Consider the following 14,432-nt stretch of genomic DNA (forward strand, 5'->3'; position numbering starts at 1 on the left):
TGTTATTTCCGTGATAATTTTAAATGTGAAAATTCGACAATGATTCGTATTTCGTCTACTGAATAATTCGTTTCAGTAGCCTATAAAATGTGATTTTCCGATATTGATTTCAATGAAATTGTTATGCAATACGAAATTACTACTACGTAACCGTACATGCGACTCGCAAACATTCCTCTGGGGAATTTCTAACGTATTGGTGCACGCCTCTCTTTCTCTCTCTCTCTCTCTCTCTCTCTCTGTGCGTGCGCACGTGGACCTAAGAAGGTCATAGATAGGCTTGAAAAAATTCAGATGCGAGGAAATAAAAATCTTTTAAGAAAAATATGGTGGGAAAATGTGAGCTCTTTCACGTTCCAGCAATAACACCCAGTAAGCCAGGACTATCTCCACGCATGGGTCCATCTAGGGCCATTTTAAGAGCATCATGGGGAGGGGGGGAGCGTGAAAAATTGGTTTTTCTGATGCCCTCTCTACTTGGTTAGAAATGCCTGTCTACGAATTAACATGCTTAAGTGGGGGGGGGGGTGCTCTTAAGCAACCCCTCTTGATGATGATAAAAATAATGATGTGCCTTTCTTTTAGTAAGAAACGCAAAATACCTCCTGAGGAAGAAAGAAATTATGAATTTCCACCCCCTCCCCTGGATAAAATACTGCGCGCACACAAATGCTACTGAGCACACTTTCAAGGAAAAAATCTATGCCCTTCTTAATTTTTTAATAATTTAGTGATTATACAAATAATACGTAGATGTTATTTACAAGCAATCGAATAACTTGTTCTCGAACAAATGCAGGCTTCCTTCAGGTGAAACGCACTTCCCATATGAACGCGTTGATTCACTCAGATTCAAGAAATCGTCTCTAAAGGATTCCCACCAAAAACTTTCGACAAAGGTCTCACTATCTCTTCCACTTCTTTGCGAACCTGAAAGATAGAGAAATAGCGATATATATCAAAGCACTAGTACCTAATATAACTATTTTTCATGCATTAAATTATTTTGCAGAAGGTTTCCAACAGCTGGCTGATGCGAAGATGAATTTATGAAAGAAAGAAAATTGCGTGTTCATATCCCACGTCCTCTCACTTGCCGGGTGAGCGCCTTAGGCCACTGGACTACAAAGGTAACGAACTTTCCGATTCTTAGCGCTCGTGTGTGCTGAACGGGACAGTACATGGACGGTCGGACCTAACTCAAGCCAAAACTCACAATTGCTGACACCAGTGGTGGTCTTGGGGCAGTGAGACCTGTGCAATTGCACAAGGCGACCAAATGATAGGAGGCGCCGAAACAAGATGAAAAGTTAGACGTGCACTGGTAAAAAATAACCTTTTTTTTGGTGTTTTGAAAAGATTACCGTACGAAATACTGTAAAATGACCGGGAGATAGAAAAAAAATATTAAAAGTTTGAATATATGCAGTTGAAGAATCTGTGAGCAGTGCACCTATATTCATACAGTATATGCCGATTTCGGTCACGATAAAACACATGCACTTGAATTCTTTTGGTTTACCCTTCCAGGAGAATTTAGATAGCTTTCTTTTTCTTTTCTTGTCCTGCGAAAAATAAAAAGAGTGAAAGAAATCTCCCTCCGTCGTTCCAGTTTTTCCTTGCGTTTCATGCACTTTGGCGCCCCAGAATTACTCTAGAAGGGACGTCAAATCTGACGTGAAAGGGCGAAAAAAAAATTATGACATAAAATCTTGTTGTTCCTGTGAACGCATCACTACGAAGAGACTGAAACAGATGTTTTTGTTTTTTCCTCCAAATTGCAGGGAGGTGAAAGGCACCAAAATGGGTCCCGCACTGTTTAAGATTTTGTCCCGAGCCGCCCCTGAGTGCAACGTATGTGTGTGAACTGGAAAATTCTACCGAACCTCACATAAAGAGTTGTACACGGTGCAGGTCAAAGCCTCCTAGATATTACCAAGGAGCCTCAGCCTGGGAGGCTCTTGTGAGGTAGCGGCCGCAAAAGGGGCGCATGAAGGAAGCCCGTCTTTTTCATTATAAGAAACTAACTTCTTCGTTCCTTTAAGCTAACTTGAAAGAATGGGCGGCGCAGGCACGGAATCGGAGGAGGGCGATGAGGACGACTGCCCCCCCCCCCAAGAGCCCAATAATATAATATAGGAGAATGAATTTGTCCCGTACAATACGGGACAGCAATGAATCTCCCCCTCTGACACATCACCCTGGATCGCCACCTTGGGGGGGAGGAGGTCGCCTTGTTTTTCACAGGGCGTAACGTAGTCTAAGACCGATCCTGGCTGCAACTGCCACTAGAAGGAGGTGAGCTCAAATCGAATTTTCGTGAGTCGAATTTTCTTTTTTCCCCAAATTCATCTTCGCATCAGGCAGTTGTTGAAAACCTTCGTATGGATAGTTAAGAGTGACATCATCCTTGGATTATTTCGCAATACCACTACAAATTAACAATCGTTACACTTCACTTATAGTTAGCAAAATTGATGGTAGATGGCAGCACTACACAGGAGCAAAATTCACGTTAGGTCCACAACACATACCCGCACATTCCGGCATGTACCAATTCGTTAGAAATTCCGTAGAGGCATGTATACGAGGTGCATGTACGGTTAAGTAGTAGCAGCAGTATTACTACATGAAGAGGCTTTTCTATAGTTAGATCGGATTCACTTTTTTGAGTATAAAGGAACGTAATACAGTCAAATCCTGTTTTAACGAATACCGTTATAGGGAAATTCTCGTTTTAACGAACACTCTTTTCTAATCCCCCAAATAAGTTTACATAGGAAAAATGCCGAGACCTGGAATTCCTTTATAACGAAATTTCGTTATAACGAAGTGATTTCTCTGGTCTCTTGGAGTTCGTTATAACTGGAATTCGACTGTATACGTATTCTGTGGAAACAAAATTTGGTAAATTTCTTCTTCCGTGACAGAAACAATTAAATCAGTTATTGCTACATCATAATGTACGTACACATGAAACGGACTCGGACACGAACTTCAAGACACATCCGATAACTTCCGTCTTATTTTTCCGATCCTTGATTGGACTCACAGCAAAAAGAACTTCTGTTTTCCTTTTTTGACCTAGAACAAAAGTTGAAAAGGGAATAAAAATCAGTAGGCTATGTATTCTCACTATTCCCAGACAACAAGGTCATCAAAGTAGAAAGGAAGATACCCATTATCGTTTGTGATATCATTTAAAGAAGAAAACGAAGTTCCCAAAGAATAAGATGATCACGCAACGCTGCACGACTCACGAATACAGTCGAATCCCGTTATAACGAACTCCAAGATTTCTCCGGTCTCTTGCGGTTCATTATATCCTTTACTTCGCAATAATGAAATTTCGTCATAAAGAAATTCCAGGTTATACATTGTTCCTACGTACACTTCTCTGGGGATTAGAAAAATTTTCGTTAAAACGAGATTTTTGTTATAACGGCATTCGTTAAAACGGGAATCGACTGTACAGCACAGCTTTTAGTGACAGATAGATTTATGCTATTCTAGATTTATGCGTTATTTATAATGAAGTTTTTGCTTCAGTGGATGACGAATGATGACCTGATGATCATTTGGGAATAAAAAAAGAAAGTAACCCTTATTTAAAAATTCGCACGTAAGGTGAGACTTTAACACGACGGGGGAGAAGGGGTTGCTGGGCGAAGCAGGTATTAAGGGGACTGTTCTAGTATTACATAAGCAGAATCCCCGTCAACAAAAATGAGCAAACCTATGATTTCCCCACAACAGGAAAAAGCAAACCTCTACTACCCCCCCCCCCCCCATTAAAATTCAGTAAGATAGGCCAAAGCCACCTACGCTAGTACTGGTCTGTATCGAGGAGGCTCATGGGCGGAGGAACCAAAAAAAACAAATAGAAAAGCGGGCCGAATGTATTCGAACCTTAATCATAATTGGAATTTTTATGCTCAGAAACGGAAAGGCAGACTGTGTTTTATACTTTGAAAACTGCCAGGGTTTCATTGCAAAAGAGAGACAATGATGTCCATCCTCTACACCTGTGAAAAAATAAGTGTATTTTAACAACTTATGCATATTTATTTTTTGCATGTGTTTGTTTTTTGGTTTTTTTTTTGCATCCACGGAAATTTTCAAATCAATTTCTATTTAAATTCTCACAACTATATTTTCCATATGCAAAAAAAAAGGAACACCTCCCTTAAAAGGATTATTTTATAACACTAAATTGGAAATTTCTATACCCTTATTTTGAAACCTGAAATAGAACCTCGCATCTGGTCCGAAGGCCGTAGTTTGCCCATCACTAGCTTACGTAATCCTCCTTCCCCCATAACCACTAGATATATCCTTATTCCAGTCGTCTTAATCAGCACTGCATATACTTATTTACGTAATACCTAACGGACCCAATATAATCGAAGATGTTTAGTTAGTCAATGAATATATAAGGGAAGGGCACCCTAATGTAGCGACATTTATTTCTGAATTTGGATTCCCAAAATTATTAAGAGCTTCCCTTGAGTCAGACCCAGTGCATGCAAGTCTACATCGCAATTTACGTATCTGCCCAACAATATGAACACATGATTCGAAAACACAAAAAAAAGAATATTATTCGTGTAAACATGGTGCAGTGGAGTCACGTTAATTCGAATCTCGAAAATTCGAGGTTTCGGTTAATTAATCCGAGGTGCTGGAATTTTTCGAAATTCCCCCTCAAAAACCTCACTTTTTCTGTTTTTTTTGCCAAGAATGCGTTTTGTTTCATTTTTCCTACGAATGCCAGTGATTTCAATTTGAAGAGAACTTTTGCCAAACAAAAGGGGCGTTAACCCCATTTTATGGTCTTTGGTGTGCCGATTGGCCAGAATGTTTCACAGGTTCCCCCCTTATAGTAAATTTACAATATTTTTAAAAAAACCACATTTTCATAAATGATCTTCAGGGCTGGAGCCCCCGTCAGCCTCCTTTAAAAACAGAAAATAGGTTTTGGCATCCCTAACATAATGAATTAAGCCGGTGAATCAAGAACTGAAAAGATAAAAGTACCCATACGCCGCCACCTCGTTAAGCATTTTGCCTATTGTGACATTTGTATTTCTGTTTGTAGGTCCAAAGAAAATAATTTAGAACAGTTTCATCAGATCAAAATAAGTTTCAATCATCCCTGTGGCCCAGGAATGGACCTTTTATTGTTTTCTTAATTTTTTTCATCACACACTATACTCGTTTACGGTTTATTTACCTAAACGGCTAATTACATAAAATAAATATATATCGGGATTCGGGATCCCTGCCCCTTCCAAAAAATCGTTTTCTATTGTTTTTTCGGATAGTCCGAGTTTTCAGTAATCCGAGGTAGTCTCGGTCCCATTCACTTCGCATTATCGAGACTTTACTATACGTTATGCTTTGCATACACTAATAGAACGTGAGAAGTTCGTCTTTTTTTTTTTCAAAATTACCAATGTTGTCTCGTGCTCCAAATTTCATCAGAGTGTCTTGCCATAAAGGTGATAAGTACGGTCCGATTACTAGCAGGCAACCAAGCACGCTATAATTTTGCATACTCTCAACTATTGACAAGTATGGTGTGATTTTCATAGAGTATGTGTCCTTGTACAAGAGTTCTTCATCCTGATACACTGATACGGAGTTCCGTAGACTGCAAATATATGTAAACATTATATATAAAAGGCATGTATAGGAAAGAGGGTAAGAGAAGTAATTAATGTGTTCCCCATGAAAATAATTTATGTAAAAAAAATCATTTTCTCATTATATATAGTTTGTTTATTTATTTATTTATTTATTATTATTGTTTTGGGGGGTTTTTTTGTCTTTTTTTTTTTTGTTTCTTTTTGGCTCTTATCACAAAAATGAAAATCAGCATTCACCTAGAAAAACTCCAATGTTCTTGCCTCCGTTGGCGACCGCTGACAGCCCAGTCTAGAAAAATTAGATTCGAGGTGCTGGCCATGTGAATCTGCTGGCGTTGATCGAAGCGGGAATTTTTGAAACACATCAGAGGAAACGGCACGACGCTGAGCAAGGCTTTATCAGCTACACGGAAATCTATACTAACAGATGTGCATCGGTCATTCAGACAATGATAAACCTGAAGGATCAAAAAAACGAAAATATACAATTTTAGTCCAATAAATTCTATGATCCAAGGAACAAGATATCTGAGCTTCTTGATAACAATGTTCATTATCCTCTTCGTTACCCTATTTTAACGGTTTTAAATGTTTTTAATGACTTTTATCAAGACCTGAAGTACACATATAGGCCTATGTGTGTACCTAAATGGTAAAGGTATCGACAGAAATAAATAAATTAATTTAATTTTTTTTTAATTGAATTTTCTTTTAAAGGGAGATTTCGGCATACAATAAACACAAATCAATTAAAAATACTTTTTTTGCCCCTGTTTTGGTTTAGGACTGAAAATATAGCGTGCCGTGAAAGTTTCCAGATATCCCTTTCAGACCCGACAATTCATTTTTTGGAATTTTTCAAGACGTTTTTGCTTTTTTGACACGAAAAACGCATTAAAAACATAAATGTCATCAAATGTTTATTTCTTCAAATTTAATTTTTTTATCATTTTTGTCGCACCACGGTCATTTTCTGCACACGAGGGCTAATTAGATCGGGACCTACAATTTATTGCCGATTCCGAACGGCAGGATTGTTTTTTATACTCATCAAGAGGTTGGTGCGCTAAACCCTCAACGGGGGATTCCTTGCGGTAGCAATTTTTTCTGCGGTCATGTCACCGCTTTTGTTGTACCCCTGTGTCAGGAAAGTTCTCTGACAAGGACGAACCGGGTATCGAACTCGCGACACCTCTAAACATCCTTTGGTGCTTTAGGTAAGTATCTTATCAACCTGGGCTACAGCACCTTTTTTTTTTTTTTTGTGAAGAAATAGTTCATTTCGTTCAAACTTTCTCAGCTCAGATGATGCAGGGTATATATATTCATCTTCACATACAAATTTTTTCCAGGATTTTATTGCTAAATTTTAATGCAATAACACTTTTCCCAGAGAAAGTTTCTTTTGTAGAAGCCATCTTAAAAAACCCCTGAAAGTTCAACTTTAAGCGCTGTTCTCTAATGAAAGCCTCAGAAGTTTATATTCATCATATTACTAACTCAAAACTTAAACAATCCTATAAGCCAGTGCTTTAACTCCCGGAGAATAAAAAAAATGCTACAATGAGAAAAGCAACCCACACATTTGCAGGGTCTTAATAAAGAAAACCTAGTGATGAATTAAATAATGGTATCGTTTCTCATTTTAAATTTCAATTTAAAACCATAACCATTTTGTTTGTATATTCATTCAATCAAGGCAGTGGGGCAAAAGTGAAATTTATTCCGCCTCTGCCTTTTACTAATTTTAAATATTTGGTTAATGAGAACGTAACTACAGTCGACGTTTATTATAATGATCCTCATTGTCCCGTCAAAAACGGACGTAACACCTATTGGGTGGCCGTTATATCGAAAGGAAAACATACAGATCTATAAGTTGTTAAATGGACATCCTACCGGTCGTTGTAATGGAAGGGTCGCAAAAATGAGGGAGTCGTTATAACAAGCGTCGGCAGTATATGTTGGAGTGATTCGAAGAAATGCAATCTTTCGAATTTTTGCTCTCTCTGATTTTTTCAATACGTACGTTACTATAACATCCTGTCCTAAAAGAAACTGAATTTTTCTTCGAAATTTAAATTTTGTAGACAAAACATTGCTGCCGAGTGTGTATAAGAACCGGAACTAATTTTGAGATCTCTGTGAGCATTTCATTTAGCTAGGTAGGTAAGTGGAATTTTTTAAAAGTTCTGTCCGGTGTCTCCTACAGACGACGCCAATATTGGAAGAATAAACTCTGCGAAATATAGACAGGATGTCTATAGTTAAATACGGTCCCATCGGAAACCTATGAGACTTTGGAACATCCTAGTGAAATGAAGTAAAAGAAACTTAGAGCAAAATAATTATAATAATTTCTGACATTTCATTGTTGGACAGTGTTTCTATATGGATTTTAGAGCATTTTCCATGAATTACAAACTTTTGTGTAAGACTGAGATGTCCATAACACACAACATCGTTCCCCAACGCTAGCGAAGATTGATATGTCATCGCCTTGTACGTGCCCTCCTCCAAAGGCAAGCGTGTAAACCCATCGACACGAGGACTCGAGCTTCTTGTTTATTGGGATGAACAATTTCACCTACAAAAAAGAAAAGATGGATTCAGTTACAGTATTGCATTTTTTTTCTTTGTGTGTGTGTGTGTGTGTGTGTGTTACTGTCAAATCCCATCTAATGGGGTCCCAATGAAACAAGTTTCTGTAAAATGAAAGAAAACACGTATAAGAGAAACGCGCAGTGGTGTAACACACTTATCAACTCAGGCGGGGAAATCGATATACAGCTACTATCAGTTATTATCAACGACCCGACGATCCGTGTCAAAGAACACCAAGTAACCAATTTTATGTTCAATGTTTCCGATTTTCCGTCCTTGTTTTATCCTTCAGTATAAACAAACTACGCGACTCGACAAAAATATTTCTTATTCGGGTCGCGATGATTTTCAACTGCAGCACATAATATGCATGATGGTGTTTCCCTTTAAATCCACTTAATTAGTTTTTATCCTTATTGGTTCTTATCCAATTTTCAAATAAGGGTTTAGTATTCGAATATGCAGTTATTAACTTACTTTTTAATGTAGATGTATTTATGATTAACTGTAAACTAGAGAGGATTTCTGCATGGATAACATGGGCATTTGACCAGCCCAGCCCCCCATGTTTTGGGGGGGGGGGGGTCCCGCAAATTTATATTACATATATTATATTCAAATTTTTATGAATTTTAAATTCTAAAATTTTGGAAGAATAAAAATTTCCCTTAAATCATGTCATATTATTTCCAAAGTGCCTATTGTTAGCAAATTCTATTAAATATTAATTTTAATATTGTACCAGTCGTTAATAAACGTTACACAGTATGTTTTGAACGCTATGAAAAATTTGCTGAGGTGAATTGCGTGAATGAATTGAATTGTGGGGTGACAAGTTGAAATTATGAAACTCTTCGAGCAAAGAAAACACCAAAGAGTAAAAAGACCCAGAAATCCTCAATAAAACAGAAACAATATCAACTCCTCGAGAAGTTTCAATACATGTTTCAATGTAATACATTTTTAAAACATATGTGATTTATATACCCCTTTTCGTAAGATGGTTTCCAGAGAAGAGGTTTCTTTCTCCGTGTGTTATGAAAGTACTTAATCATTAAAAATCTAGGTTCTAGAAGTAGTTTTTTTTGTTGCTGAAGAAAACAAAACCATGTACATATCAATAAATTACAGATATTGTAGTATGATTTTTTATGAACACTTTTTTCTTCTTCCCTGTCATAATCAGTGAGTTATAACTTATCGCGTTTATGAAAGGAGAAGATCTCTCCCCCATTTAAGGATTAACTTTCGCAGATAAGCGTCCACAATCTGTTTCTCAGAAAGTGAATTTACGATTATAATAATAATAGAGTACTACTTCTACCACGTTTGCCGAGCAAGGGTGATTTATAACTGCATGCACACATAGACATTTCATTTCCCTTAGCGTTTTCTACCAAATGGAAAAAATTGCATTGCATACTGACTAGCGAAAAATAAAAATATTTCAAACAGGAAAAAAAAGATTCTTTCATATAGTCTCTTGCGATGGAATAACTTATTCTTATTGATACTAACGCGCACTTCTACTTACAGAAATAAAAGAAGACACTATGTGTGTATATCCATTTCTATTCGTTCTCTCTCTCTCTCTCTCTCTCTCTCTCTGTCATTTTCCTTCCTCTTTGCATTCTTCACAGAAATCGATAACAAATATTTATACAAATACAAATACAACACCACAACAGGCAAAATGCCCAGCGAGGTGGCTGAGAAAAAGATGTCCATAACAAATATGGATGTCATGTATTTCAAAAATACAGCAACCCAATTAAAAATGTAATTACAAACAATATGCATACATGATAAAATATTATACACACAATGCCCATAAAATGTATTTATGCTTGTTTTTTTTCTAAGTATAGTATAGCTTCTCGATTTACCCCAACATGTTTATCGTATTTCTTTTTAAACGTGTCAATTGTGTTAGAATTTACTACTCCCGGGTGAAAGCCATTCCATTTATTAACAACCCTATTAGAGAAAAATTCCCTGTGACACCATAACCTAGAATTGTCCGTTACCAATTGATATTAGTGTCCCCTTGTAAAAGCAGTTGATTGACGGTGTACTAATAAATCATGGTCCATCCTATCCATCCCGTTGAAAATTTTGAACACTTCGATCATATCTCCCGACACCTACGTTCATCCAATGTAACTAAATGTACTTGAATGCTTTTTATTTTTGTTCGAAAATTTCTGCGAGAAATTTCCCTTGTGTGTGTGTGATACATAATTTCAATTGTAAGATAATGAAATAAGTCTGAAAGGTATAGTCGGGTCTAGGGGACTTTTTTTTTCTCAAAAACAGATAAAAGCGATTCTTTTCAATAGAGGTTTCTAACATTTTGGTTCGAGCAACACCGCGACCAAATTCGGGAATTGTGTATAATCACCGGTAAAAGTGATAAGTGTAAAAATGCGATCACTTACCGATATGATTGGCGATTATGTACAATAACACGGCGAATATGGATAACCACCTGCTTTGTGAAATTTACCGTAACACACACGTAATCACAGGCGTATTTGCAGGGGAGCCAAGTGAGCTATAGCCCAAGGCGGCGAGTTCAGAGGGGAGGCAGATTTTAGTAATCTGTGGTGAAGAACATTTAATTACAATGGGGAGAACGGAGGAAAAATTTGGATACCCCGCAGATGGCAAAGCCATAAATCCACCTTTGTACATAATTTAATACAAGGGTTTCCGAATTATGAGACGCGCTTCTTCTGTCAAAGCCCCCAAACTTACCTGGGGGAAGGCACGAGCACTTTTTGAAGCAACTCAGGAAAATCTTTTTGCTAGGGCTATCTTGATAGTAATAATAATAATTTATTCATTAAGGCCGGAGCCCCAGAATTTGTACAGATAATTACAAATAAGTACATATCAAGGCAACATCAAAAAAGAAAAAAAAAGCAAGAAAAAATTACAGAGAGATGAATACTAGGAGATAAATGAATAATTAAACCAAGTGAAATAAAGGGCCTGGAGGGCGGGGGGGGGAGAGTATTTTGTACAATAAAGACTGACTGTAAGCTGACAAAAAGAAGAAAAAACCCGTTAAATGCACTAATATGGCATATGTGTATTTTAAAATACACGCGCACACACGTACAAGGTATGAAAGAAAAAAACCCAAGATATACAGCAAGATATACATATATGTACCATCAGCATTGAGAAAAGTCAGAAGTATACAAATTGTTTTAAAAAAACGAATTTAAAAAAAAAAAACTCTCTTACTCTCTTTGATATCCTCAGCTTATGAAAGAAAAATCAAGGTTCCAATGTTGTCATCGCGTTTAGAAGATCTAAAAATCTAATGATCTTATGTAGTTACTTAGATATTTTGCGCAGTGGTTTTCAAACTTTTCTCACACGTAACTCCTCCCCGTTCATTCCTTCACTGATTGTTAAAAAATATATGATAGAATTCTTCGCGAATGTATCTGAAAAATATGCCTCAAACAAACCCTCCCCCTTTTTTTTCAAAGATAATGCGGGCTATACTCATCGATATCGCTGTCACGTCACAACACACACTTTGGGAACCTTATGGAGCGATGCGTACCGATTTTGGAGGTTCGGGGGAACAGTAACGGCAATAAAGTTCGAAAACATCTGCTTCGATACATCTAGAGCAAGTTCTCAAACTTTTCTGACTAGCGGAGCCCTTTTCAGTGTGCAATTTCTATGGCAGAGCCCTGTTTAACTCGAGGAGCCCTTTTTAGTATATTATTTATATGGTGGTACCCTTTAGGACACTTTTTTTTTTGTTTGTTTATCAAATAAAAATATCAAAATAAAACTGGATTTATTTTATTATCCTCGAGTGATCGCGGAGCCCCTGGGAAGTGCACACGGAGCACCGGTTGAGAACCGCCGATCTAGAGTATTGCTTCTACTTACTGGATATTTGTAGAAACAGCGTCGACACTCACACTGTAGAAATTCCTGAGGTGGATCGGAAGCCTCTATTTCGTCGTTCGAATTTGCTTGAAATTCCACATAAGCCGTGTAATTGTTCATAACCGATCGGTCAGAAATTGATAAAAGTTCATTGGTTGAAACGTTGAGGGAGGAACGAGATACCAAGACTGAATGAATATGTTCCGCTGACTGTATCGACGCAGCAGCTGTTTTGGACTTTTTATTTCACGAATATTATCACTCTTAGATCAGACAGAAAGGCTAAGACGAAGAAGAAATATTATGTAATCGATAAAAAAAACTCTTAATGAAGCTATTGGCTCAATTACTAAGCAAGGTCGTTGCTTTTCAAATCTGATTTCTGGGGTGAGATGTCGTAAAAACCTTGAGTTAGCCGAATCAGTTATAATTAAGGAAAAGTTTATTAATTAATTACCATTAAACTCTTATCTAGTATTATAAATAACAAAATTAATTGAATACAGTTGATGAAAAAATTTAGAAGGTATATATTTCCTTGACCAGTTCCTCACTTTTCGTGCTTCGAGTAACCGAGGGAAGTGAGCAGGGCCGTAACTAGGCAGGTGCACCCGCACAGGGCCCACTTGGAATGGGGACAGAATGGGCCTAAATGGGCCAGAAGGGGCCTAAATGGGCCAGAAGGGGCCTAAATTCAAATTCTTGCACAGGACATAGAAATGGCTAGCTACGGCCCTGGAAATGAGCATGTGACTTGCGTATCACCTCGTACACTTTACCCAGGGTAGTCGGAAAATTAAGTGAAATCCATTAACTGAAAATCCATGAACTGTATAGCCATCTCGCATATCTATGTACACAGCAGACTCATTGGTGTTGGAGTCAGGGAAGGGGGTGATCGAGCACCTATATATATATATATACAGTACTTTGCAGCATGGGAATGAAGTCATATGCTCATACAGGCTCTTTAAATAGGGAGGTGAAGGGGGCGAATACCGAGGGTATGTATAGTGAATGATGTAGAGCACTTGCGCCTTTCCGCTTGTGCTAGAACAGTTTTTTAATGATGGGAGGTTCAACACGATACTTACATAGCATTTAAAAAATATTCAGGCATTTGTCGTTTTCACTTCTAAATATGAAAGACAAATGGCAGCACCAGAATAACACGAAACAAGCACTGACAATATAAATACGTTGGGGGACACGCATTTACGCCCAACACACAGTTGTTAAAACAAGTACCAATTCGTTAGAAATTACCTAGCGCAGTGGTTCCCGAATGGAGTTCTGGACCCCCAGAGGTCCACGGCCCAATTGTAGAATTATTAAAAAAAATAAATGCCAAGTTGAAAAAGAATTATCTAAAAAGAAAAGTTTTAATTAAATTAACTTGTCGCTGCAACGTTGGTAGACTGCAGTTGCAATATTGCTGTGATTTGACAAAAATTGTACTTGTGGTGACATCTCTCGACAGGAGTATGAAACGTTGTTTTAGATCTGTTGGTTCTTTTGCAGAACATTTTTACTGGTATTGGATAGAATGCCTTTCATTGTTTAAAAATATTCTCGCCAATGAATGGCTGTATAGAGTTTCTGCTGCTGTAAATGGGGGTCCGTAGCAGACAATCACGACTAAAATATATTTGAGAACCGCTGTCCTAAAGGAACGTTTACCAGTTATATATACGGTTAAGTATAGCAGTGTAGTGTTTCTCAACCGCCGGGACCTGACATTCATACCGGGCCGCGAGTGATTAGCCGTTTCCTTTCTTCCTCATTCATTTTCTGTTGGGCGTGTGTTTGACTGGGCTTTCAACTCACAAAAATGAATGAAACAGGGCCGCGGGCTCGCAAAGGTTGAGAACCACTGGTGTAGTGAAGGAGAGAACACCCCCATATAATCCGTCTATGGGCCGAGCAACCCCAGAACTAATTCGGAAATAAAAATCTCCTACATAAAACTTGAGCCGAGTATCCACGCTTCCGACCCTGAGCACACAGCCAAATAATAAGCCGCTGTGGTGGTCGAGTGGTCATAGTGACGGACTCGCATCGCGGGGACCCGGGTTCGAGCGCCACAGTTGTGGCTGGCTGAAGTTGGTTTTCTTTGGTTCCCAACTTCGAGGCGCAAATGCGAGCCGATCTCCCCGTTAAAAAGTCTCGCCAAAGAGAGCAACAGTCCTACAAACAGTACAAATATTCAGTCACTACACATCACTCACTTTACTTCTGAGATATAGATGGCAGCACTGAAAA

General features: G+C 38.0%; 1 protein-coding gene across 3 annotated transcripts; it reads right to left on the reverse strand.

Moving 5' to 3' along the window:
• Positions 1-706: 706 nt before the first annotated feature.
• LOC149078273 (uncharacterized) lies at positions 707-12,378 on the reverse strand. Of its 3 annotated transcripts, XM_089241903.1 has the most exons (6): positions 12,171-12,378; positions 8,074-8,235; positions 5,886-6,106; positions 5,454-5,653; positions 2,972-3,084; positions 707-930 (listed from the first exon to the last, which is right to left on the reverse strand). In XM_089241903.1, the coding sequence occupies exons 1-6, from the start codon at positions 12,288-12,290 to the stop codon at positions 853-855; spliced, it is 894 nt and encodes a 297-aa protein (XP_089098029.1). In that variant the 5' UTR covers positions 12,291-12,378; the 3' UTR covers positions 707-852. The 3 variants fall into 3 exon arrangements, with proteins under 3 accessions (XP_089098029.1, XP_089098028.1, XP_089098027.1); XM_089241902.1 differs by lacking the exon at positions 8,074-8,235; XM_089241901.1 differs by lacking the exon at positions 2,972-3,084.
• Between the last annotated feature and the right edge of the window lie 2,054 nt (positions 12,379-14,432).

This window comes from Pholcus phalangioides, unplaced genomic scaffold, assembly GCF_987345545.1.
Source record: "Pholcus phalangioides strain wild (caught in Gottingen) unplaced genomic scaffold, Ppha-v1.0 ptg000014l_1, whole genome shotgun sequence".
NCBI lineage: Eukaryota > Metazoa > Arthropoda > Arachnida > Araneae > Pholcidae > Pholcus > Pholcus phalangioides.